The sequence below is a fragment of the Carcharhinus amblyrhynchos genome, chromosome 28 (genome assembly GCF_965287045.1).
Source record: "Carcharhinus amblyrhynchos chromosome 28, sCarAmb.v2.hapA, whole genome shotgun sequence".
In the NCBI taxonomy this organism is placed as follows: Eukaryota; Metazoa; Chordata; class Chondrichthyes; order Carcharhiniformes; family Carcharhinidae; genus Carcharhinus; species Carcharhinus amblyrhynchos.
This window is the reverse complement of record NC_137351.1, coordinates 33,257,739-33,284,847: the sequence shown is the minus strand read 5'-3', so window position 1 is coordinate 33,284,847 and position 27,109 is coordinate 33,257,739. Positions and strand designations below refer to the sequence as shown.

General features: G+C 47.5%; 1 protein-coding gene across 1 annotated transcript in view; it reads left to right on the top strand.

The window, feature by feature from the left end:
- fah (fumarylacetoacetate hydrolase (fumarylacetoacetase)) overlaps nt 1–27,109 on the top strand; it is a 59,860-nt gene that overhangs the window by 27,432 nt on the left and 5,319 nt on the right. Inside the window, exons 8-12 of the mRNA XM_080214005.1 lie at nt 6,437–6,536; nt 9,353–9,483; nt 15,497–15,572; nt 18,679–18,725; nt 21,110–21,211. Of these exons, the coding sequence (XP_080070131.1) occupies nt 6,437–6,536; nt 9,353–9,483; nt 15,497–15,572; nt 18,679–18,725; nt 21,110–21,211 (456 nt within the window). The remainder of the gene's footprint in view (nt 1–6,436; nt 6,537–9,352; nt 9,484–15,496; nt 15,573–18,678; nt 18,726–21,109; nt 21,212–27,109) is intronic.

Genomic DNA, 27,109 nt, shown 5'->3' with positions numbered 1-27,109 from the left:
GGTTGTGCCTTCTGGTTCTAGTTTTTCCTACTAGTGGAAATATCCTCTCGCTTTATCCAGGCCTCGCAGTATCCTGTAAGTTTCAATAAGACCCCCCTCATCCTTCTAAACTCCAACCAGCACAGACCCAGTGTCTCAACCATTCCTCACCCCTCTTTATTCCAGGGATAATTCTTGTGAACCTCCTCTGGACCCTTCCCAAGGCCAGCACGTCTTTAGATATGGGTTCAAAACTGCTCACAATACTCCAAATAGGGCCTGACCAGAGCCTTATACAGCCTCAGAAGTACATCCCTGCTCTTGTATTCTAGCCCTCCTGACATGAAGGCTAACATTGCATTTACTGACTGAACCTGTACATTAACCTTAAGAGAATCTTGAACGATGACTCCCAAGTCCCTTTGTGTTTCCGATTTCCTAAGCATTTTCCCATTTAGTAAATAGCCTATGTCTCCATTTCTCCTTCCAGAGTGCATAACCTTACACTTTTCCATATTATATTCCACCTGCCACTTCTTTGCCCACTCTCATAACCTGTCCAAGTCCCTCTGCATTCAAACAGTGCAGTCTGCAGAGTCCGTTTAAATGGAGATTTCACAAACTACAATAAATGGAACTCGTAACTGAACCTATCACAGCTTATCTTAATAATAAAAGCAGTGTAGATCCTGCAGCCAATTTCAGTGAGTAGAGTCACATATTACCAATGAAAGCCAAACAGTTATTTCCGGCAGTGTGGGCTCCAGGTATGATTGACAGGGGAATTAATTAATCACCTCTATCCTATTTGGGAACAATGGTGCTGCTATTTGCAGCCATCAATTACAAGGAGGAAGTGGAGAGCTTTGAACCGCTGCAGTCCATGTGGCGTAGGTACATCCACAGTGCTGTTAGGGAATTCCTGGATTTTGACCCAGCCACATTGAAGGAACAGCGATATATTTCCAAGTCAGGATGGCGAGCGGCTTGGAAGTGATCCAGAGGGATGGTGTTCCCACACACCTTCTGCTCATTACAAAATGGCCAATATTTTGGGAATCTGGTGGTGGTGTGCCTGAGGCTGGAGGAATTCAAGCCAAAGTGAGAGCAAAATTCAACCAATGCTTGCCTCTGTTACAAAGGGCAGGGAATGGCGGCTGCTCCTGACGTGCTGAAGGTTGGCCCAATGTGGTTGTGCTGCAGATCTGTAAACGGCTGTCCAACTCCCCCCCAGTGAAATACAGTGGGTGGGGTACACTCTGTAAATCCCAGTCTGACAACAGGCATCATTCTCAGGCACAAATGGGTGACATGCGCATCATGCACTCTGACCCTTACTGTCAGGCACCTAGCACTACGCACTCTGACCCTTACTGTCAGGTACCTAGCACTACGCACTCTGACCCTTACTGTCAGGCACCTAGCACTACGCACTCTGACCCTTACTGTCAGGCACCTAGCACTACGCACTCTGACCCTTACTGTCAGGCACCTAGCACTACGCACTCTAACCCTTACTGTCAGGTACCTAGCACTACGCACTCTGACCCTTACTGTCAGGTACCTAGCACTACGCACTCTGACCCTTACTGTCAGGTACCTAGCACTACGCACTCTGACCCTTACTGTCAGGCACCTAGCACTACGCACTCTGACCCTTACTGTCAGGTACCTAGCACTACGCACTCTGACCCTTACTGTCAGGTACCTAGCACTACGCACTCTAACCCTTACTGTCAGGTACCTAGCACTACGCACTCTGACCCTTACTGTCAGGCACCTAGCACTACGCACTCTAACCCTTACTGTCAGGTACCTAGCACTACGCACTCTAACCCTTACTGTCAGGTACCTAGCACTACGCACTCTGACCCTTACTGTCAGGCACCTAGCACTACGCACTCTGACCCTTACTGTCAGGTACCTAGCACTACGCACTCTGACCCTTACTGTCAGGTACCTAGCACTACGCACTCTGACCCTTACTGTCAGGCACCTAGCACTACGCACTCTGACCCTTACTGTCAGGTACCTAGCACTACGCACTCTGACCCTTACTGTCAGGCACCTAGCACTACGCACTCTGACCCTTACTGTCAGGTACCTAGCACTACGCACTCTGACCCTTACTGTCAGGCACCTAGCACTACGCACTCTGACCCTTACTGTCAGGTACCTAGCACTACGCACTCTGACCCTTACTGTCAGGCACCTAGCACTACGCACTCTAACCCTTACTGGCAGGCACCGAGCACTACGCACTCTGACCCTTACTGTCAGGCACCTAGCACTACGCACTCTGACCCTTACTGTCAGGTACCTAGCACTACGCACTCTGACCCTTACTGTCAGGCACCTAGCACTACGCACTCTGACCCTTACTGTCAGGTACCTAGCACTACGCACTCTGACCCTTACTGTCAGGCACCTAGCACTACGCACTCTGACCCTTACTGTCAGGCACCTAGCACTACGCACTCTGACCCTTACTGTCAGGTACCTAGCACTACGCACTCTGACCCTTACTGTCAGGTACCTAGCACTACGCACTCTGACCCTTACTGTCAGGCACCTAGCACTACGCACTCTGACCCTTACTGTCAGGCACCTAGCACTACGCACTCTGACCCTTACTGTCAGGTACCTAGCACTACGCACTCTGACCCTTACTGTCAGGTACCTAGCACTACGCACTCTGACCCTTACTGTCAGGCACCTAGCACTACGCACTCTGACCCTTACTGTCAGGTACCTAGCACTACGCACTCTGACCCTTACTGTCAGGCACCTAGCACTACGCACTCTGACCCTTACTGTCAGGTACCTAGCACTACGCACTCTGACCCTTACTGTCAGGCACCTAGCACTACGCACTCTGACCCTTACTGTCAGGTACCTAGCACTACGCACTCTGACCCTTACTGTCAGGCACCTAGCACTACGCACTCTAACCCTTACTGGCAGGCACCGAGCACTACGCACTCTGACCCTTACTGTCAGGTACCTAGCACTACGCACTCTGACCCTTACTGTCAGGCACCTAGCACTACGCACTCTGACCCTTACTGTCAGGTACCTAGCACTACGCACTCTGACCCTTACTGTCAGGCACCTAGCACTACGCACTCTAACCCTTACTGTCAGGCACCTAGCACTACGCACTCTGACCCTTACTGTCAGGCACCTAGCACTACGCACTCTGACCCTTACTGTCAGGTACCTAGCACTACGCACTCTGACCCTTACTGGCAGGTACCTAGCACTACGCACTCTGACCCTTACTGTCAGGCACCTAGCACTACGCACTCTGACCCTTACTGTCAGGTACCTAGCACTACGCACTCTGACCCTTACTGTCAGGCACCGAGCACTACGCACTCTGACCCTTACTGTCAGGTACCTAGCACTACGCACTCTGACCCTTACTGTCAGGTACCTAGCACTACGCACTCTGACCCTTACTGTCAGGTACCTAGCACTACGCACTCTGACCCTTACTGTCAGGTACCTAGCACTACGCACTCTAACCCTTACTGTCAGGCACCTAGCACTACGCACTCTGACCCTTACTGTCAGGTACCTAGCACTACGCACTCTAACCCTTACTGTCAGGTACCTAGCACTACGCACTCTGACCCTTACTGTCAGGTACCTAGCACTACGCACTCTAACCCTTACTGTCAGGTACCTAGCACTACGCACTCTGACCCTTACTGTCAGGTACCTAGCACTACGCACTCTAACCCTTACTGTCAGGTACCTAGCACTACGCACTCTGACCCTTACTGTCAGGTACCTAGCACTACGCACTCTGACCCTTACTGTCAGGTACCTAGCACTACGCACTCTAACCCTTACTGTCAGGTACCTAGCACTACGCACTCTGACCCTTACTGTCAGGTACCTAGCACTACGCACTCTGACCCTTACTGTCAGGTACCTAGCACTACGCACTCTAACCCTTACTGTCAGGCACCTAGCACTACGCACTCTGACCCTTACTGTCAGGTACCTAGCACTACGCACTCTAACCCTTACTGTCAGGTACCTAGCACTACGCACTCTGACCCTTACTGTCAGGTACCTAGCACTACGCACTCTGACCCTTACTGTCAGGTACCTAGCACTACGCACTCTGACCCTTACTGTCAGGTACCTAGCACTACGCACTCTGACCCTTACTGTCAGGTACCTAGCACTACGCACTCTGACCCTTACTGTCAGGTACCTAGCACTACGCACTCTAACCCTTACTGTCAGGTACCTAGCACTACGCACTCTGACCCTTACTGTCAGGCACCTAGCACTACGCACTCTGACCCTTACTGTCAGGCACCTAGCACTACGCACTCTAACCCTTACTGTCAGGTACCTAGCACTACGCACTCTGACCCTTACTGTCAGGCACCTAGCACTACGCACTCTGACCCTTACTGTCAGGCACCTAGCACTACGCACTCTGACCCTTACTGACAGGTACCTAGCACTACGCACTCTGACCCTTACTGTCAGGCACCTAGCACTACGCACTCTGACCCTTACTGACAGGTACCTAGCACTACGCACTCTAACCCTTACTGTCAGGTACCTAGCACTACGCACTCTGACCCTTACTGTCAGGTACCTAGCACTACGCACTCTGACCCTTACTGTCAGGTACCTAGCACTACGCACTCTGACCCTTACTGTCAGGTACCTAGCACTACGCACTCTGACCCTTACTGTCAGGTACCTAGCACTACGCACTCTGACCCTTACTGTTCGGCAGGAGCTTAATCAAATATTCTAAGATCAGGAGCAGCCAGGAATAGTTTGGGACATTTCCCAGTCCAGTTTGGAGAGTAACCCTTTACCGTTCCCTGACTCCTGTCTGTGTTGCTAAGGTGTTGATGTGCTCAGGAGCAGCCGCTAGTTTTTATATTTGGTAATGTGGTGCCTAAACTCTGGATGAAGGTCAGGGAAAGGTTAACGTTCAGATTTGCTCCTCTAGGCAAGAAGGGGCCATGACTCCAGTCCCACAAAACAATACTGCGATTACAATTAAGAATCTTAAAGTTAGCAGGGTATATTATTTGCGGTAAGATTTGATTAAGTCCCGACATTGAATATTGGTCAGTCTCAAAATGACTGGAGGGTATTCTGACCCTCAGCCCTCCCTCCCTCCTCCTCCCTCGACCCCATCCCTCACCCCGCCCCCATTCCTCCCCCTTCACTTCCCCCACCCCCACTCCTCCCCACCCCCACTCCTCCCCCCACTCCTCCCCTCCCCCTTCACTTCCCCCACCCCCATTCCTCCCCCACTCCTCCCCGCCCCCATCACTTCCCCCACCCCCACTCCTCCCCCCCGTCTCCATTCCTTTCCCCCTACGCTCCCCCCCCCGCTTCCTGCAGGGAAAGATCCAGTGTATGCCCCTCACTCAAGAACAAAGAGCAAAGTACAGGACAGGAACAGGCCCTTCGCCCCTCCAAACCTGTACCGATTATGATGCCCCAATTAAATGAAAGAAAAGGCCTCCTGCCCTTATTCGGTCTGTATCCCTCTATACTCTCCCTATTCATGTACAGGTCAGCTAGATAGTCAATATCTTTTCCCAAAGGTAGGGGAGAGTAAAACTAGAGGGCATAGGTTTAAGGTGAGAGGGGAGAGATACAGAAGTGCCCAGAGGGGCAATTTTTTCACACCGAGGATGGTGAGTGTCTGAAACAAGCTGCCAGAGGTAGTAGTAGGTAGAGGTAGGTACAATTTTGTCTTTTAAAAAGCATTTAAATAGTTACGTGGGTACGATGGGTATACAGGGATATGGGCCAAATGCGGGCAATTGGGGTTAGCTTAAGGGCTTTAAAAAAGAAAGGGAGGCATAGACAAGTTGGGCCAAAGGGCCTGTTTCCATGCTGTAAACCTCTGACTCTATACCCATCCCGATGCCTCCTAAATGTTGCTCTAGAGCAACTCTAGAGAAGCCTGATCCAGACTGACTCTCCGGTACAGCAGTGAGGGGGTGCTGCACTGCCAGAGGTGTCATCTTCTGAATGAAATGATAAACCAAGGCCCTGTCTGTCCTCCTGGGTGGATTTAGGAAGATCCCAGGATGGCTTCAGACCAGGGGAGTTCTTTCACAATAATTCTTTAAACTCCTCTGGATAACTCTCCATTCACCTGACGAAGAGGCAGTCCCCTCAAAAGCTTGTGAGTTTACTATCAAATAAATCGGTTGGACTAAAACCTGGTGTTGTCAGACTTTTTACTGTGTTAACACGGAAAAACCATCACATTTAGAATTTATATTCTAATGCCAAGATTTCAAAACTCAGGTGTTGGAGAATTAGTGAATCCTGCGGTGCTCCAACCAGCGGCAGCTGTGGTTCCCATTCAGCACCTACAGGAGCTGTGTCACTTAGAAAACTCGGTGCTCTGAAAGAAAATGTACTCCAACCCTCCCTTTTCTCTCCAAACTAGGCTTTCTTCATTGGACCTGGCACCAAGTTAGGAGAGGCGATCGATATATCCCAGGCTCATGAACATATCTTTGGAATGGTTCTTATGAATGACTGGAGTGGTAAGATTGTGTTTGTAAATTGTTTCCCCATCGGTCATGTTTACTCTCCAGTGAAAGAACGGCCACTGTCCATATAGGGCAAAGACACTCCAGCCAAATTTTCAGTTACAGGAGGAGGTGAGCAGGGGTACAGGCAAGATTTAAAAGATGCATTCCTGGAGGAAACCGAGCTCCCAGCAAAGCCTGTTGTATGCTTGGTTGAGAACCTAGAAATCCATTACTTGTGTTGAAACAGCTGCACCCCAGAGAAAACATTTTGTTTGATTGACAGCTCTGGCTCTCTGATCTCTGCGATCGATTTCACCTTGTGTATTTAAACAAATTCAAATGGTTGATGTTTTGAAGATCTGGGCAATTGACACTTATATTGTCTTGAAGTAAAATAACTTTTTTTAACCTAATGGAAAGTAATGAATAAATTAATGACTTTAATTATTTTACACATCCTACTGTCACTGTAAGGTTAATTGGTTCTGTAGTGTGTACTGTGGGTCATTGGGCATGGAAGTTGCCATATCTTGACATAGGGGTACAGCCTGGCATGGAGGCATGAGCTGGCACGCATGGGACATGTGAGGGCTACTCAGCCTTTGTGTTTATAATTTAACTGGGACAAAGTCCCAAGCAGGATCTTGTAAACAGCCCCCCTCCACACCAGGCAGCCTCTGAGCATCTTCCTGTGCCAGCTGATACAATTCCACCCCTGCCCCCCCCACCACCCTATGCCCACCCCCACCCACAGTCACTGCTCCCCTCCCCCGGCAATGGGGGCCACTCCTTCCTGGGCACTTTCTCCCGAGGCAGGTTGAGAGTGCCGGGGATTTCCCTGAGTCCTGCTGTCAGAACATAATTACTGCTTCCATTTTTGGGAAAAAAAGATCCGTGACGTGAATCTCATCGCCATCTTAATCCATTTCCTCATCACATTAATATCACATTGCATCTTCCTTTGGATCTTTTGGCCCTCCTGTTTTGCTATGATTGTAAACCAGTCCCCCAGGTCCTATTTCCTAATCACCAGCGTGCACTGGAGAGCATGGGTGACCCCAGAAGTGAATCCTGTGGGACTGGGACACCACAATACTCTCCCAGTAGCATTGGAAACCTGACCTTAACTCCGACTGTATTTTCCCTTCTAACTTCATCCTCCTGCTAATTATTTTTTATTATTCGTCCGTGGGTATCTCTGGGCATCGCTGGCTGGCCAGCATTTATTGTAAAAAGTCTGACAACACCAGGTTTTAGTCCAACCGATTTATTTGATAATAGACTCACAAGCTTTCGGGTTAGTCCCTTCGTCAGGTGAATGGAGAGTTCTGGCCAGAACTCTCCATTCACCTGACGAAGGGACTAACCCCGAAAGCTTGTGAATCTATTATCAAATAAATCGGTTGGACTAAAACCTGGTGTTGTCAGACTTTTTACTGTGTTTACGCCAGTCCAACGCCGGCATACCCACATCATCAGCATTTATTGCCCGTTCCCAGTTGCCCAAGTGCAGTTGAAAGTTGCTGTGGCTCTGGAGTCACATGTAGACCAGATGGGTAAGGACAGCAGATTTCCTTTCCTAACGGGACATTAGCGAATCAGATTGGTTTTTCCGACAATCATTTCATCGTCATCAGTAGACTCTTAATTCCAGATAATTTTTTTATTCCATCATCTGCCATGATGGGATTCGAACCCGGGTCCCGGAACATTAACTGAGTATCTGGATTAATGGTGTAGCAATAATACCCCTAGGCTGTCACCTCCTTGCACCTTAATCTTCTCGAGTGACCTCCTTTGTGATACTTTGTCAATGTGCATGGACAGACACATCCACTATATTCCCCCCATTTGGCTTGTGTGTTATCCCCTCAATGATTCTACAATCCCTTGAGATTTGTCAAGTACGATTTTCCCTTTTTGAAACACATCCTGACCTTCTCTGACTATTTTCTCATTAAACTGGAGAAATCTCCTCCTCCACAAGAGACTAAAGTTTCTGTGTGACAGATACTGAGATAATTGACCGAATAATTACCTGGATTAAATCTGTCCCTTTCTGGAAATGGGTGCAATACTGGCCACTTTTCAGTCTCTGTCACATTCAATATATCTCTGGCTGACATTAACCCTTCTACAGAAAATGCTGGAAAATCTCAGCGGGTCTGACGGCATCTCTATTCTCCCTCCACAGCTGCTGTCAGACCAGCTGAGTTTTTCCAGTATTTTCTGTTTTTGTTTCGCGTTCCAGCATCCAAGGTATTTTGCCTTTACCCCTTATTTAACTGGCAATGGCACAGTGGTTAACACTGCTTCCTCACAGCGCTGGGGACCCGGGTTCAATTCCTGTCTCGGGTCACTGTCTGTGCGGAATCTACACATTCTCCCCGTGTCTGCGTGGTTTTCCTCTGGGTGCTCTGGTTTCCTCCCACAGTCCAAAAGATGTGCTGGATGTGCTGGCTATGCTAAATTCTCCCTCAGTGTACCCGAACAGGCGCCTGAGTGTGGCCACTAGGGGATTTTTCACAATAACTTCATTGCAGTGTTAATGTAAGCCTGGTCGTGACACTAATAAATAAACTTTAACTTTAAAAACTGTGCCAATGCTTTCCCATTTTAGCCATCAGACTCCTGCCTCAACTGATAATGGAGACTGTGAGGAATGTTCCAGTTTCACTATGCGAATGGTTTCAATGTTGTAACTTCAATTCTCCAACAGGAAGAAGTCTGGTGTGTGATGATGTTTGTGATTAACTCTGGATGGATTTTCCATTGAGATAAGCATTGTCAAGCTGGTTTCACACTAACACCTGTTTGGTGTTTTGCAGCTCGAGATATTCAGAAATGGGAATATGTTCCACTGGGACCATTCCTGGGGAAGAGTTTTGGAACGACCATTTCACCTTGGGTTGTATCGATGGAAGCGTTACAGCCATTCATTGTGGCCAATCCTGTACAGGTAAATTGGCAGTGACAACGCTACTTGGTGTTTTTTTTATTGATTCATTGGGCATGAGCGTCGCTGGCTGGGCCACTATTTATTGCTCATCCCTAGTTACCCTTGGAGGGCAGTTGAGAGTCAACCACATTGCTGTGGCTCCGGAGTCACATGTAGGGCAGACCGGGTAAGGACGGCAGATTTCCTAAAGGACATTAGTGAACCAGATTGTTTTTCCGACAATCGACAATGGTTTCACGGTCATCAGTTTTGATTTTTGATTCTAGATTTTTTTTTATTGAATTCAAATTCCACCATCAGCCACAGCAGGATTCGAACATAGAAACAGAAGATAAGAGCAGGAGGAGGCTATTTGGCCTTTTGAGCCTGCTCCGCCATTCATCACTAATTGGCCAACTCAATAGCCTAATCCTGTTTTTTCCCCATAATTTTGATCCCATTCACCCCAAGTGCTCTATCCAGCTGCCTCTTGAATACATTCAATGTTTTGGCATCAACTATTCTCCGTGGTAATGAATTCCACAGGCTCACCACCCTTTGGGTGAAGAAATGCCTCCTCATCTCCAGCCTACATGGTCTACCCTGAATCCTCAGACTGTGACCCCTGGGTCTGGACTCCCCCACCATTGGGAACATCCTCCCTGAATCTACCCTGTTGGGTCATGTTAGAATTTTATAAGTCTCTATGAGATCCCCCTCTCATTAGTCTGGACTCCAGAAAAAACAATTTTAACCTAATCAATCTCTCCTCATACATCAGTCCCGCCATCCCCGGAATCAGCCTGGTAAAACTTCACTGCACTCCCTCGAGAGCAAGAACATCCTTCCTCAGAAAAGGAGACCAAAACTGTACACAATACTCTAGGTGTGGCTTCACCAAGGCCCTGTATAATTGCAACAACACATCCCTGTTCCTGTAATCGAAACCTCTCGCAATGAAGGTTAACATGCCATTTGCCTTCTTTACCGCCTGCTGCACCTCCGTGCACAAGGACACCCAGATCCCTCTGCACACTCCTCTCTCCCAAATTACAGCCATTCAGGTCGTAATCTGCCTTCTTGTTTTTGCTTCCAAAGTGAATGACCTCACACTTATCCAAATTATACTGCATCTGCCATTGATTTGCCCACTCACCCAACCTGTCCAGATCATTCTGAAGGATCTTGTGAATAGCTGGGAACCCAGACCAATCCCTGTGGCACCCCACTAGTTACTGCCTGCCAATTAGAAAAGGATCCATTAATTCCTACTCTTTGTTTCCTCTCTCCCAACCAGTTTTTTATCCATCTCAATGCTCTTCCCCCAATCCCATGCGCTTTAATCTTGCACGATAATCTCTTTTGGGGGACTTTGTCAAACGCTATCTGAAAGTCCAAATACACAACATCGACTGGGTCCCCCTTGTCAACTCTACTAGTTACATCTTCAAAGAATTCCAACAGATTTGTCAAACATGGCTTTTCCCTTCGTAAATCCACGCTGACTCTATCTGATCCTCCCACTGGTTTCCAAAGTCTCCGCTATAAAATCCTTGGATATGAGAATTTTCCCTACTATTGATGTTAGACTTACTGGTCTATAATTCCCTGTTTTCTTTCTACCTTCCTATTTTAATATTGAAGTGAAGCCTTCAATCTGCAGGTATTGATCCAGAGTCCATAGAATCCTGGAAGATGACCACTAATGCATCGATTATTTCTGGAGCCACTTCCTTATATTCCTCTGGGATATATATTGTCAGGCTTTGGGGATTTATCCACCTTCAATCCTATCAATATTTCCAGCATCATTCCTCTGCTAATATTGATCTCCCTCAGTTCTTCTCTCTCATTAAATCTTACATTCTCCAACATTTCTGGCATCTGATTTGTGTCCCCTTTTGTGAAGACAGAACCAAAGTATGTATTCAGTTTTTTGGCCATTTCTTTGTCCCCTATTATACATTCCCCCGTTTCTGCCTGGATGATATTGGAATAGTGTAGATTAGATGGGCTTTAGATTGGTTTCACTGGTCGGCGCAACATCGAGGGCCGAACGGCCTGTACTGCGCCGGAATGTTCTGTGTCTGTAGGCGACCTACATTTATCGTCACCAAACTCTTTTTGTTCACATATCTATAGAAATTCTTAGTGTCAGTCTTTATGTTCCTTACAAATATACTTTCCTGCTGTATTTTCTGCTTAATCCATTTTTGCTGAATTCTAAACTTCTCCCAATCCGCAGACCTATTATTTTTCTTGGCCAATCTGTATGCCTCTTCTTTGGGTTGGATACTCTCTCTAATTTCCTTTGTAAAGCCATGGATTGGCTCTCTTTCCTATTTTGCTTTTGTGCCAGACAAGAACAAACAGTTGCTACTGTCTTGCCTGATCTGTGCCCCTCCTTATTTTATAGACCTCTATAAGATCACCCCTAAGCCTCCTACGCTCCAGAGAAAAAAGTCCCAGTCTATTCAGCCTCTCCTTATATCTCAATCCATCAAGTTCCAATAGAATCCTAGTAAATATTTTCTGCACTCTTTCTATGTTTAGTAATATCCTTTCTATAATAGGGTGAGCACAAATGCACACAGTATTCCAAGTGTGGCCTTACCAATGTCTTGTACAACTTCAACAAGACGTCCCAACTCCTGTATTCAATGTTCTGATCAATGAAACCAAGCATGCCGAATGCCTTCTTCACCACTCTGTCCACCTGTGACTCCACTTTCAAGGAGTATGAACTTGTACATCTAGGTCTCTTTGTTCTGTAACTCTCCCCAGTGCCCGACCATTAACTGAGTAAGTCCTGCCCTGGTTCAATCGACCAAAATGCATCACCTCGCATTTATCTAAATTAAACTCCATCTGCCTCTCGTCAGCCCACTGGCCCAATTGATCAAGATCCCGTTGCAATTGGAGATAACCTTCTTCACTGTCCACTATGCCACCAATTTTGGTGTCATCTGCAAACTTACTAAACATGCCTCCTATATTCTCATCCAAATCATTAATATAAATGACAAATAACAGTGGACTAGCACTGATCCCTGGGGCACTGGTCACAGGTCTCCAGTTTGAGAAATAACCCCCTACGACCACCCTCTGTCTTCTGTCATTAAGCCAATTTTGTATCCATTTGGCTCCCTCACCCTGGATCCTGTGAGATTTAACCTAATGCAACAACCTACCATGTGGTCCTTGTCAAAGGCCTTGCTAAAGTCCATGTAGACAACATCACCCAGCTGTTACAGATACATGGGATTGAGGGTGATTTAGCAGTTTGGATCAGGAATTGGCTAGCTGATAGAAGACAGAGGGTGGTGGTTGATGGGAAATATTCATCCTGGAGTTCAGTTACAAGTGGTGTACCTCAGGGATCTGTTTTGGGGCCACTGCTGTTTGTCATTTTTATAAATGACCCAGATGAGGATGTAGAAGGATGGGTTAGTAAATTTGTGGATGACACTAAAGTTGGTGGAGTTGTAGACAGTGAGGATGGATGTTACAGTTTGCAGAGGGACATCGATAAGCTGCAGAGCTGGGCTGAGAGGTGGCAGATGGAGTTTAATACGGAAAAGTGTGAGGTGATTCACTTTGGTAAGAGTAACAGGAGTACAGAATATAGGACTAATGGAAAGACCCTTGGTAGTGTGGATGAGCAGAGAGATCTCGGGGTACATGTGCATAGCTCCCTGAAATTTGGCACCCAGGTTGATAAGGTTGTTAAGAAGGCGTACGGTGTGTTAGCTTTTATTGGTAGAGGGATTGATTTTCGGAGCCGTGAGGTCATGTTACAACTGTACAAAACTCTGGTGCGGCCGCACTTGGAGTATTGTGTACAGTTCTGGTCGCCGCATTATAAGAAGGATGTGGAAGCATTGGAAAGGGTGCAGAGGAGGTTTACCAGGATGTTGCCTGGTATGGTGGGAAGGTCTTATGTGGAAAGGCTGAGGGACTTGAGGTCATTTTCATTAGAGAGAAGGAGGTTACGAGGTGACCTAATTGAGGCATACAAGATGATCAGAGGGTTAGAAAGGGTGGACAGTGAGAGCCTTTTTCCTCAGATGGTGATGGCTAACACGAGGGGACTTTAAATTGAGGGGTGATAATTATAGGACGGATGTCAGAGGTAGGTTCTTTACTCAGAGGTTAGTAAGGGTGTGGAATGCCCTGCCTGCAGCAGTTGTGGACTCGCCAACTTTAAGGGCGTTCAAATGGTCAGTGGATAGGCATATGGATAACATTGGAATAGTTTAGGTTAGAGGGTCATTAGATTGGTTCCACTGGTCGGCGCAACATCGAGGGCCGAAGGGCCTGTACTGCGCTGGAATGTTCTATGTTGTATTTTTTGATTCATTTATGGGGTGTGGGCCTCACTGTCTAGGCTGGCATTTACTGCCCATCAATAATTGCCCTTGAGTAGGTGGTGGTGAGCTGCCTTCTTCATGCGCTGCAGTCCCGTGAGGTGTAGGTACATACACAGTGCTGTTAGTGACCAAGTTCCAGGATTTTGACCGAGTGAAGGAACAGCGATATATTCCCAACTCAGGATGGTGAGTGGTTCTGAGGGGAACCTGCAGGTGGTGGCGTTCCCAATGTGAGACCATTCCATGACAACTCTTAGAACAAGGTTCCAAAAGGTGCTCACTCTGATAGGGCAGCACAGAGCTGATGGGACGGGTTGTTTGTCCTGTCTGGACGAGGTGCTGCTGACTGCTGGCACATAGTGAATGCTCAGCTTCAACCCCCAGTTTCTCCGCTGGAGCTGGGATGGTCTGACCCAGACAGCTTGGTGCCACTGTGACAACAACTGGATACCCGAGTGGGAAAGGAGCAGATGTGTTAACATCTGCCACTCCCCACATCTGCTTGCGTTAAAATCAGGGGCTATACTTTCAGCCAAGGGCCAAACCAGACACTGCAACTATCAAACATTCAGTTTATTTTATTACACTTCAATCTGCTTAAAACATTTTAATGGTGTTCTTAAATATTGAACTATGTTTCATTTTAATGATACAAATTGAGAACTTATTCTGGTCCGTTATCAATAATAAAATATCTTTATAAGACTCTAAGACATAGAAGAAGAATTAGGCCACTCAGCCCATCGACTCTGCTCTGCCATTCAATCATGGCTGATGTTTTTCTTATCCCCATTCTCCTGCCTTTTCCCCAAAACCCCTGATCCCCTTATTAATCATAAGAACATAAGAAATAGGAGCAGGAGTAGGCCATCTAGCCCCTCGAGCCTGCCCCGCCATTCAATAAGATCATGGCTGATCTGAAGTGGATCAGTTCCACTTTCCCGCTTTCTCCCCATAACCCTTAATTCCCTTGTCTATCAGAAATCTAAACCTATAAATCAAGAACCGATCTACCTCTGTCTTAAAGACACTCAATGACCCGGCCTTCACAACCTTCTGCGGCAAAGAGTTCCACAGATTCACCACTCTCTGGCTGAAGAAATTCCTTTATCATAGAATCCCTACAGTGCAGAAGAGACCCTTCGGCCCATCAGGTCCATGCTGACCCTCTGAAAGAGGACACTATCTAGGTCTGAGCCCCCGCCCTAACCCCAAAATCCTGCGCTTGATCTTGGCCAATCCACCTAATCTTTGAAGTGTGGGAGGAAACCGGAGCACCCGGAGGAAACCCATGGAGACACAGGGAGAACTTGCAACCCCCACACTGACCCAGGGCTGGAATTGAACCCAGGTCCCTGGCACTGTGAGGCAGCCGTGCTAACCACTGTGCCAGCGTGCTGCCTGCTTATCTTCAGGCTCTTTAAGGGGGATAATGAAAAGATGGAGGAGGAGAGTGTTCTTTGCAATTCCCTGCCTTCCCGGTTTGATTGGGATGTGTCATTTCCTAATTCCCGGAGATTGGGTTATGCAAAGTATATCTGGTTAGGATGTGGGTCATATTAATGATTGTGGAAGAGTTAATATTGAGTTTTATAAATGGAAGGCAGCCAGGATTGTCAAATAACTTTCCTGACCCTTTGTTCTATCATCTTCCAATTGTGCAGGACCCCAAGCCTTTGCCCTATCTGTGTAGTGATGATCCGTACACTTTTGACATCAATCTTTTTGTTTCGATTAAAGGTGAGTGGAACACAACATGTTTTAATTCAGGAACAAGCATTTTAAAAGGTGACTGAGCAGTGTGTTTATCACTTTCAATGTCTAAACACTCCTCTTCACTGCCCCGTGTAACTGGGTCCCTGATCACATCGGTTGCTTTTGAATTCTCATTTTCACAATGGCTGTGAATTTCTCGGGGTTTCTTCTGATCTAATGTGTGTAACCGACACAGAAAGAAATCCCACAACACCAGTTTAAAGTCAAGACAGGTTTATTTGTAGCAAAAGCCGCAAGCTTTCGGGACAGGCTGTCCCTTCGTCAGGTGGCTGGGAGTTCTGTTCGTGTAAAGGACGCAAAGACACAAACCCAATTTACATGCATCATGATCAATTCTTAAAGGTACAGACAATGTGAGTGGAAAGAGCGTTAAGCACAGGTTAAAGAGATATGTATTGTCTCCAGACAGGACAGTTAGTGAGATTTTGCAAGTCCAGGCAAGTCACGGGGGTTACAGATAGTGCGACATGAACCCAAGATCCCGGTTGAGGCCGATGTCATGTGTGCGGAACTTGGCTATCAGTCTCTGCTCAGCGACTCTGCGCTGTCGTGTGTCCTGAAGGCTTGGAGAACGCCCACCCGAAGATCAGAGGCCGAGTGCCCGTGACCACTGAAGTGTTCCCCAACAGGAAGGGAACAGTCTTGCCTGGTGATTGTCGAGCAATGTTCATTCATCCGTTATCTGCATGGTCTCCCCAGTGTACCATGCCTCGGGATATCCTTTACATCCTCAGAACAACCAACACAAAACCAGAGCAAGCGCTGTGAAACTCCCGAAATGCCCCATATATTCATTTGGCTAATGTTGAAAATCCACACACAGTGCTATTTGCTGCATATTTGCACACACGGTGTAGGTAACTTGTATTCTTGCACTCTGTTCAGGCAGAGCACCTGAAAACACAAGCCAGGAAGGCATTTGACACTCAGAAACCAATGGGATTGCCTCTCATTTCCCCTCTGGATGATTTGATTTGATTTGATTTATTATTGTCACATGTATTAGTATACAGTGAAAAGTATTGTTTCTTGCGCACTATAAGACAAAGCATACCGTTCATAGGGAAGGAAAGGAGAGAGTGCAGAATGTAATGTTACAGTCATAGCGAGGGTGTAGAGAAAGATCAACTTAATGCGAGATAGGTCCATTCAAAAGTTCGATGGCAGCAGAGAAGAAGCTGTTCTCGAGTCGGTGGATATGTAACCTCAGACTTTTGTATCTTTTTCCCAATGGAAGAAGGTGGAAGACAGTAAGCCCAGGGTGCGTGGGGTCCTTAATTATGCTGGCTGCTTTGCCAAGGCAGCGGGAAGTGTAGACAGAGTCAATGGGTGGGAGGTTGGTTTGCGTGATGGACTGGACTTCGTTCACAACTCTTTGTAGTTTCTTGCGGATCTTGGGCAGAGCAGGAGCTATACCAAGCTGTGACACAACCAGAAAGAATGCTTTCTGTGATGCATCTGTAAAAGTTGTGAATCTTTGGAATTCTCTACCTCTGAGGGTTGGGAAAGGTCAGTCATTGAGTATGTTAAAGGTAGAGATTGATGGATCTCTGATTAAACGTAAATGAATTAAGGGAAATGTGTAAGAAATGCTGCACTGTGGCACAGTGGTTAACACTGCTACCTCACAGCGCCAGGGACCCAGGTTTGACTCCCAGTTTGGGTGACTGTCAGAGTTTGTATGGGTTTCCTCTGGGTGCTCTGGTTTCCTCCCACAATCTGAAAAATGTGTAGGTTAGGTGGATTTACCATCATAAATGCGCAAGGAGGAGGTCCTAGCTGGGATGCTCTTTCAGAGAGTTGATGAAGACTCAATGGGCCGAATGGCCTATTTATACATTGTAGTGGTTCTATGGTTTTCATTCACAGAGAGTTATTAGAACGTGGAGTGCTTTACCACAGGGCTATTGAAATAAAGACTCAAATATTTGAAAAAGAAGAAAGGACAGGAAAATGAGTTTAGAGTAGACCATTGAAGATCTAGCCCAGACCGCAATGGGCTGAATGGTCTTCTGCCCTATCATTTCAATGGTACTTGAGAGATCATTTATGATTCTGCTTTCACAGGATGTCCAATAGCTCTTGGACCTCATTGGATTGAACAGGTTGTTGATAGAGGTTCTTGTTTGATTGGATGTTCTTGATCAGTTTGGAATAGGAGGCCAGGTGTAATGCAAATCACAGGTTTTAATGGAACAATTTACTCTTCTGATAATAAGTTTAATGAACTGACAATGAGTTCAATAGGATTCAATGTTTAGCCCTCTGGCATGCTGGATTCTGCTCAAAAGTTAGAATCACAGGATCATAGACTCCATACAGTGCAGAATGCACCGACAGCAATCCCACCCAGGCCCTGTCCCCATAACCCCACATATTTACACTGTTAATCCCCCTGACACTAAGGGCAATTTAGTACGGCCAATCAACCTAACCCACGCTTCTTTGGACTGTGGGAGGAAACCAGGAGCACCTGGAGGAAACCCACGCAGACATGGGGAGAACATGCAAACTCTGCACAGACAGTGACTCAAGGCCGGAATTGGGTCCCTGGCACTGTTAGGCAGCAGTGCCAACCATTGTGCCACTATACTGCCCACAATTAAGGACTACATAAGAACATAAGAAATAGGAGCAGGAGTAGGCCATCTAGCCCTTCGAGCCTGCCCCGCCATTCAATAAGATCATGGCTGATCTGAAGTGGATCAGTTCCACTTTCCCGCTTTCTCCCCATAACCCTTAATTCCCTTATCGATCAGAAACCTATCTACCCATGACTTAAATATATTCAACGAGGTAGCCTCCACCACTTCAACGGGCAGAGAATTCCAGAGATTCACCACCCTTTGAGTGAAGAAATTCCTCCTCAACTCCGATCTAAACTGCCCCCCCTTATTTTGAGACCGTGCCCTCTAGTTAACTAGTTTGTTTAACTCCAGTTAAACAAGGTGAATACAGTTAAACAATTGATGTTTTTTATTTAATTGCATATTTTAATCCTGTTTCACAATTGCTTAAAATGCTGACCTTTGCCTTGGCTCAGGAGTTTTCTCTGTGTGTTTGGTGACAGGTGAAGCAATGGCTGAAAAGGTTACCGTCTGTCGGTCTAATTTCAAGGTGAGCTCAGTGTCCCGTGGCTTCCCTTTTCTCAAATGAGTTACAATCATCCAGTTTTGCAGCACAGATGGAGGCCATTCAGTCCATCAAATCTGCCGTAGCCCTTGGTGAGGGCAATCCATTTATCCAACATCCCTGTTCTGCTCCCAGAGCCTTGCAAAGTGTTCCTTTTTCAAGTAATTCTCCAGTTGGAAGTTACAGGTGAATCTGCTTCCACCGTCTCTTCAGGCAGCGCCTTCCAGATCACAACTGTGATCCTTACACCAACTGTCTTCAATCTGTGTCCTCGCTTCACCAACACCAATGGAAAAAGCCTCTTCCTATTTTCCAAAACCTTACACTAGCTCGGACACCTCTATTAATTCTCTCCTTAACCTTCTCTGCTCGGAGAAGAACAATCCCAGTTCCTCCAGGACGTTGAAGCCCGGGTTAGAGAGATGAGCTGCTCCTGCCCCGGAGTGTAACTCTGACATGAACCTTACAGACCTCCAAACAGTAGAAACCGGGAGGCAGATTCTCCACTCGCTGCCGGGAATCGGGAGGTGGGACTCACGCTGCCGTTCTGATCCTTCCCCAGGAAAACAGGATTTTCCAAACTCTGGTCCTTAATTAGCCTGGAGACAGGCCTGGTGCTAAAAGTGGGATTATTCGGAATAGGCAGATTATAAAAGTCTCTTCCATTCACAAAAAAAATTGTCCTCCAATGGAATCAATGGCAAAGTTGAGCTGCACTTGGGAAGCCTCACAGTCTGTAGAAATTTAAGCCCTTTGTTTAATCTATCTCCCTATTTTACTTTCTGAATAGAATTCACAGGGTTATGACAGCCGGAAGCCATAGAAATCATAGAAACCCTACAGGACAGAAAGAGGCCATTTGGCCCATCGGTTCTGCATGGACCACAATCCCACCCAGGCCATACCCCCACATCCCTACACATTTCACCCACTAATCCCTTTAACTACGCATCTCAGATCACTAAGGGGCAATTTTAGCACGGCCAATCAAACCTAGCCAGTGCACTCCCCAAGTAACAAACGTTGACCCAGATATAAACACTGATGTACATTTGCTCCTGGTCTGGCCTCCATTTTAAAGCTCTCATCTTTGTTTGTGAATCCCTTAATGGCTTTGTCTCCTCCCCAACACTGTAACCCAGTGATTCCCACATCTCTTTCTTAATGGACCACTTAGATGGGACAAAGGAGCTCAGAGACCGCCCACCAGTCCTACGCCTTTTGCTTGAAGTGGGAAAAAGCTCATCATAATTGATGGGAACTTGGGCCTGTTCCCTCTCTCTCTGTCTGACAGCCTCAGACACAGTGAAGTGCGTTAGTGATCCACATTTTTGAACAGCCTGTGGATCACCTACAGAACCCTACAGGCCACCAGTCCAGGAGTCACTCTCTGAGAATCTCTGCTGTCATCTCCTCTAGCTCTGCAACACTCAGAGACATCTGAGTATTCCTCCGATTCTGACCTCTTTAGATCCCTGAACTCCACAGCTGGAGAGACTTTAAACTCTGGAATTATCTCCCCGAAGCTCTCCAACATTCCACCCCTCTCTCCCCCCTTTTAAAACCTCCCTCTATTACTATCACAAGAACATAAGAAATAGGAGCAGGAGTAGGCCATCGAGCCCTTCGAGCCTGCCCCGCCATTCAATAAGATCATGGCTGATCTGAAGTGGATCAGTTCCACTTTCCTGCTTTCTCCCCGTAACCCTTAATTCCCCTTGTCTATCAGAAACCTATCTACCCGTGACTTAAATATATTCAGCGAGGTAGCCTCCACCACTTCAACGGGCAGAGAATTCCAGAGACTCACCACCCTTTGAATGAAGAAGTTCCTCCTCAACTCTGATCTAAACTGTCCCCCCCTTTATCTTGAGGCTGTGCCCCCTAGTCCTACTGTCCTTTCTGAGCGGGAAGAGTCTCTCCACCTCTATCCTATCCATCCCATTCATCATCTTATATGTCTCAATGAGATCTCCCCTCATTCTTCTAAACTCTAACGAGTACAAGCCTAGTTTATTCAGCCTCTCCTCATAGCTCAACCCCCTCAACTCCGGAATCAGCCTAGTAAACCTCCTCTGCACTCCCTCCAAGGCCAAAATATCCTTGCGTAAGTACGGCGCCCAAAACTGCACACAGTACTCCAGCTGCGGCCTCACCAGTGCCCTATACAGCCGCAGGTTTGACTGGCTCGCCCAGCCCCTCCCCAGTTGTGGGGGAGCGGGGGTGTATAACGATGTGAAATGATGGAATTGTAATTGCAAAGGGCCTAATCCCCCTGTGAAAGGTGACTGACGAGAGCAAGTTGTTGTTGGATGTGACTCTACAACGAACAAGATTTCATTGGCTGTGTGTCCCGACCTTCTCCTCAGCACATGTACTGGACCCTGAAGCAACAGCTGGCCCACCACACTGTCAACGGCTGCAATGTCCGCCCTGGAGACTTGTTGGCCTCAGGAACCATCAGCGGCCCGGTGAGTACCAGCTATCGTTTTCATGTCACTGCGTGCGGAGATAAAAATACATCAGACCCGGCGTCTCCTAACTAACAATTATTCTACTTTCCATGAGTCATTTATTCCTGTATTTAAAAGTGAGTTTCCGTTCAAATATGTATGTTTAATTCATATCGAATGTATTTTTATAAATAGCACACGCTGAAGTAGTTTCATGGTTCTCTGCTTGTCAGCCGCAATGAGAGACCAACATCATCCGAATCATTAACTTCAGTGGCACCCGGCCTAACACCATGGGCTCGGTCTCACGCCAGGAACATTCCTGACCCTACACAAATGAGTCTCCCTCACCCTATACTTAATTCCAGGGTTGGAGCCTGATTACTCTTAACACTTAGTGGGGAACCAGTGGTGTAGCTAGCGGTACTCATAGAATCCTGCAATGCAGGAGGCCATTTGGCCCATCGAGTCTGCACCAACCGCAATCCCACCCAGACTCTATCCCCACAACCCCATGTATTTACCCTAGCTAATCCCCCTGATAGTAAGGGGCAATTTAGTATGACCAATCCACCTAATCCGCACATCTTTGGACTGTGGGAGGAAACCGGAGCACCCGGAGGAAACCCATGCAGACACGGGGAGAATGTGCAAACTCCACACAGACAGCGACCCGAGCCGGGAATCGAACCCAGGTCCCTGGAGCTGTGAAGCAGCAGCGCTAATCACTGTGCTACCGTGCCGCTCCAGAATGGTCCCAAAGGCAGGCACAGTATTACAGCAAGCCAGTGGTTTGTGGGCTGGTGATTGTGGTGGGGGTGTGAGCTACATTGTACCTCTCTTCTCCCGTACCATTGGAATGCCGCAATGGTGCCCATATCATTCCCAATCCAACCTGGGGCACAGACCTCAGCTCCGGGAGCTGACGGGAATTATTCGAAGTGAATGAAGAATTAACTGAAGAACATCAGTTTCAGTGGCAGGACAGTTGTTAGGTTGCAACTGTGGAAAGTGGGAGCTTCCGGGCACCAAGGGGATCCGGGACAAACACAGGAAGTGGGAGCAGCTGGAGCAATTCTGGATCAGGGTTATTGATCTGAAAACCAAACTGCAGACACTGCGTAACATGAGGGAGGGGGAGATACCTCTTAGAATAGAGTCACCTGTTCTGGTCAGCACTGGGGGACAGGAGGATGTGATAGCGAGTCAGGGCAGGTAAAGGCACTGAGCAGATAGGAGTGCAGGGTGGGTAAGCATGCTGACCGCGGCATCCATGGTACAGGAAGTTGTCCAAGTGGGAGGAGCAAAGGGGAATGTAGTGATGCTAGGGGAGAGAGTAGTGAGGAGGATTGACAGTGTTCTTTGTAACAATGAGCCAGAATCCAGATGGCTGTGTTTATCTGCCCAGTGTCAGAGACATTTGCTCCTCTGATCCTTTTGTCCTTACAATTCCTTGGCCAGCCCCTGAGACCCACCATTTTCCCTAGATTCAACTAGATCTGCCCTCGTAACCCCTCAACTTTCCAATGGATCTTAAGGGGAAGACAGCTTCCTCACTTAGACTGGAAGGCCCCTCCATTGGCAATGACAGGTCCCTCATTCTGCATTTCCTGACTGTTCTTCCCCCTCTAACAGACACAAAAATGCCCCAGGCCCTTCCTGCTACTCACATCCACAGCCTGATCTCACCCCTCCCCTCTCTCCCCAAAGACCTCAGACCCCTATAGATGCTCCTATCCCAGCCCCCATCCCCCTCACTCCCAAATTGCCCTTGTCCCTTTCCGACCCTCCATCCAAGACGGCAGCTCTCTCTCCACAGCTTTTCACAAAAACAACTGCTCACCTCCGAACCAAAGGGACAAACTCGAAAGGTGCACGTCGCCTTTAACCAGCTGTGAACCAGGAGGCAAGATTCTCTCGTGTGTCTCTGACTCAATCTGGAAGCTGGGTCTTCACCTGAGAAAGTTTTAAGATAACGGTCGTAACTTGTGACCTCCCCAGTGGTGAGTTTTGTGGAGAGGGCGGGGGGACGTATAATCAGGTTAGAAGATGGTGGGTGGGCACCCCATTGCCTTCCCCACCTCCACTCCGATTAAGTCCATGGAGGGAAGTCCCGTGAGGGGCCTTCCTGCCCCACTGCCCAATTGAGGCCCTTAAGTGGCCAATGAACACCCAGTTTAAGGGCCTGATCCCTTTGTCACTGGTTCGAACCCAACGGCAAGTGAGAGACTCACCGTGAGGGCAGCCTGATGAGCAAACCTGTACAGCCTCTGATTGGTCAGCAGCTGGTGGGACTTCTACCCCGGGGTCCTTGATCCTGAGGAAAGGGCCAGTGCTGCCCAGTTAAGTGCCTGAGTGGCAGATGACATAAGAACATAAGAAATAGGAGCAGGAGTAGGCCATCCAGCCCCTCGAGCCTGCCCCGCCATTCAATAAGATCATGGCTGATCTGAAAGTAGTTCAGTTTCACTTACCCGCTTTCTCCCCATAACCCTTAATCCCCTTATTGATTAAAAATCTATCTACCTGTGTCTTAAACACATTTAATAAGGTAGCCTCCACTGCTTCATTGGGCAGAGAATTCCAAAGATTCATTACCCTCTGGGAGAAGAAGTTCCTCAACTCTGTTCTAAATTGACTCCCCCGTATTTTGAGGCTGTGCCCTCTAGTTCTTGTTTCCATTCTAAGTGGAAATAACCTCTCTGCTTTTACCCTGTCTAGCCCCTTCATTATCTTATATGTCTCTATAAGATCTCCCCTCAACCTTCTAAACTCCAATGAGTACAGACCCAATCTACTCAATCTCTCCTCATAAAGCTAACCCCCTCATCTCCAGAATCAACCTGGTGAACCTTCTCTGTACTCTCTCCAAAGCTAATCTTCCTTAAATAAGGCACTGGCCTTTCCAGGAAGAGGCCCCTTCTGGCTCGCCACACCCATCTCACCTCCAGAAGATCCCGGCCAATGAATATTCATCAGATGTAAATGTATTGAAAGTTGGAAGACACCACTGGATATTGTATGGCCTGGCCATCCACTGCTACATTAGTCTCCATCTCTCAGCCTGCTGAGATTTCAGCTCCTGCCTTATTAGATCATTCCCTCCCACTGTGGTTCCGACTCTTCCAGACCCTATTAAATACACCCTTGGCGTTGAGTCAATCCAAGGTAATTTCTTGTACCCTAGCAGTTTAATAAGCTGCGTCAGACTGCAGATTGCAAGCTATTAGAAGCAGATTTGCTGTATGATTTTGGCAGGGTCTCTGTGGAACAGCTTTCCTCTGGTACTTACAGCAGGACTTGACGATAATGAGACTGGAACTCAGCACATTTTCTAATACAGTTCATTCTCACATTGCATATGCAGTATAAATAAGAAACAAAGGAAGATAAGGACAAGAATAAGGCCATTCAGCCCGTCTAACCTGCTCCAGCATTCAATTACAACGTGGCGGACCTCCACCTTAACTCTTAAGCATCATTTTTATGGTTTCACCTGGCTAGGGGAATGAAGTTATTTAGAATCTGTGACCCAGAAGAGCAAACTCGACTAAAATGGTTAGGAATGCGTAACCTTCCTGGATGACTCCTAAGGTCAATGTAGAATACAAGTGTAAGATTATTAAGAGTAAGATTTAAAATGGAAGACATCTAAGTATCCAAAGTCAAAAGATAGGGACTGTGGTAAGAAAATGCCAAGGAAGATCGTTTACAAAGATAAATAGATGCAAACTCAAATAAGGAGGAATTTTCTGATAGCACCCAGGACTTGCACGGGGGATTCATTAATTAGCATTCCAGAAAGATTCATTAAATACCATCTCCCTGGGGATTGGTAATTAACCAACCAGCTGGAACTCGTATACAGAGCCCTGTGTGAAGCAGACCCCTGAGTGGGTCCATTATCTTTTAGTTCGGGTTGGGATCTGTTGTGTTCGGCACAGGCTTGTGGATTTTAATTTGTGCGATGAAAGCACTGTTCCTTCACAGCTGACTCCTGACGTTATTATAAATCTCTTCTCTCAGAGGGTTGCTAGTGTCTGAGGTTCCCTTCCCCAGCGAGCAGTGGAGACTGAGTCACGTAATAAATTCAAGGCTGAGATCGGCAGATTTTTGAATGACGAAGGAGGCGAGGGTTATGGCGGGGGTCGGGGGGGAGGGATAGAGAGGAAGGCGGAGCTGGGACCAGAATCAGGTCAAGGTGACCATCAGAGCAGGCTTGTGAGGCCGAATGGTCTGCTCCATCCTTGTATTCTTCAACAGAAATATTCCCATAAGTTCCGTAAGATTTGAAAATAACAAGCAGCAACAAAGGTTGGCCCGAAAGGTTGATGGCAAAGACAACCAGAGAAATTGGAGAAGTTTTGTCAGTTATGTGAAGCATCAAAGATCTGTCAAAGATTGTACAAGACCACCAAAAGATGTCCAAGGACAATTACAAAAGATTCGCTGGGTAATGTCGAAAATATTACATTCGTACTTTGTATCGGTTTTCACTCGCCAAGATAATGCTCGATAATTAGAATGTGAAAGGGACATTCGGGGCGGCACGGTAGCACAGTGGTTAGCACTGCTGCTTCACAGCTCCAGGGTCCTGGGTTCGATTCCCGGCGCAGGTCACTGTCCGTGTGGAGTTTGCACATTCTCCCAGTGTCTGTGCGGGTTTCCTCCGGGTGCTCCGGTTTCCTCCCACAGTCCAAAGATGTGCGGGTTAGGTTGATTGGCCATGCTAAGAAACTGCCCCTTAGTGCCCAGGGATGTGTAGGTTAGAGGGATTAGTGGGTATAATATGTAGGGATATGGGGATAGGGCCTGGGTGGGATTGTGTTCAATGCAGGATGGGCCGAAGGGCCTCTTTCTGCACCGTAGGGTTCTATGATGACATTGTTTTACATTGAATTAGAAACTTAGAACGGACCCAGCAGCACCAGCTCGACAGGGATTGGGGTACCCTCATCTGCCATTAAAAAATGTACGTCCCCACTTCACAGATAAGGGGACGCAATACACAAAAGGGTAATGTCCCCTCCCCCATGGATTAGGCACTTCCCAACATGCACAAGGGCAGCTTTCCCCCAATACAACTCTCCAGAGAGCCCTGGGCACTATGGCAGAAGGCAATGCCAGGGCATTCTCTGGCCAAGCCCCTCTCCTCCCCTGGGCTATACTTACCTGTGCACCCACACGGGTTCCTGTTTCTGGTTCACATTTTGCAAACGCAGTTGTAAACCTCGCCGATATGGCATTATGCCAGCGAGGAGGGGAGTTTCAAGTATGTGTGTGGGGAGGGCATAGGTTGGGGCATATGGTGGGCACCCCTTTAATTATAACTTATTGAACTGGGGTTCCCGGTGTTCCTGGGCTCGAACATTGTTACGTCACCAGCACTTGTTTCTATCCCTGCACGGCAAAAAAGTAAAATTTATTCATTCGTCACAAGTAAAGCTTACATTAACACTGCAATGAAGCTACTGTGAAATTCCCCTAGTCGCCGCACCCCGGCACCTGTTCGGCTCAATGTATCTAACCAGCACGTCTTTCAGACTGTGGGAAGAAACCCGAGCACCCGTAGGAAACCCACCCAGACACGGGGCAAATGTGCAAACTCCACACAAACAGTAACCCAAGCTAGAAATCGAACCAGGGTCCCTGGCGCTGTGAGGCAGCAATGCTAACCACTGTGCCACCATGCTGCCCGGGGAATGGAGAATTGGGTGGAGGGCGGATGGTAACTCCCTGAAGACACTGCAACTGGTGGGGGTGGGAGTGGGGGTGAGCTGAGGTGGGGTAATGACATGATTGGTGAAGTGAAACACTCGAAGTTGAGCGAGAGGGTGGGTGTAGTAGCTGGAGATGGGTGTGGCAGAGAGTATGTAGCTGTTCAGATCACATTTAGATTTTCTTGAGGCTCATGTT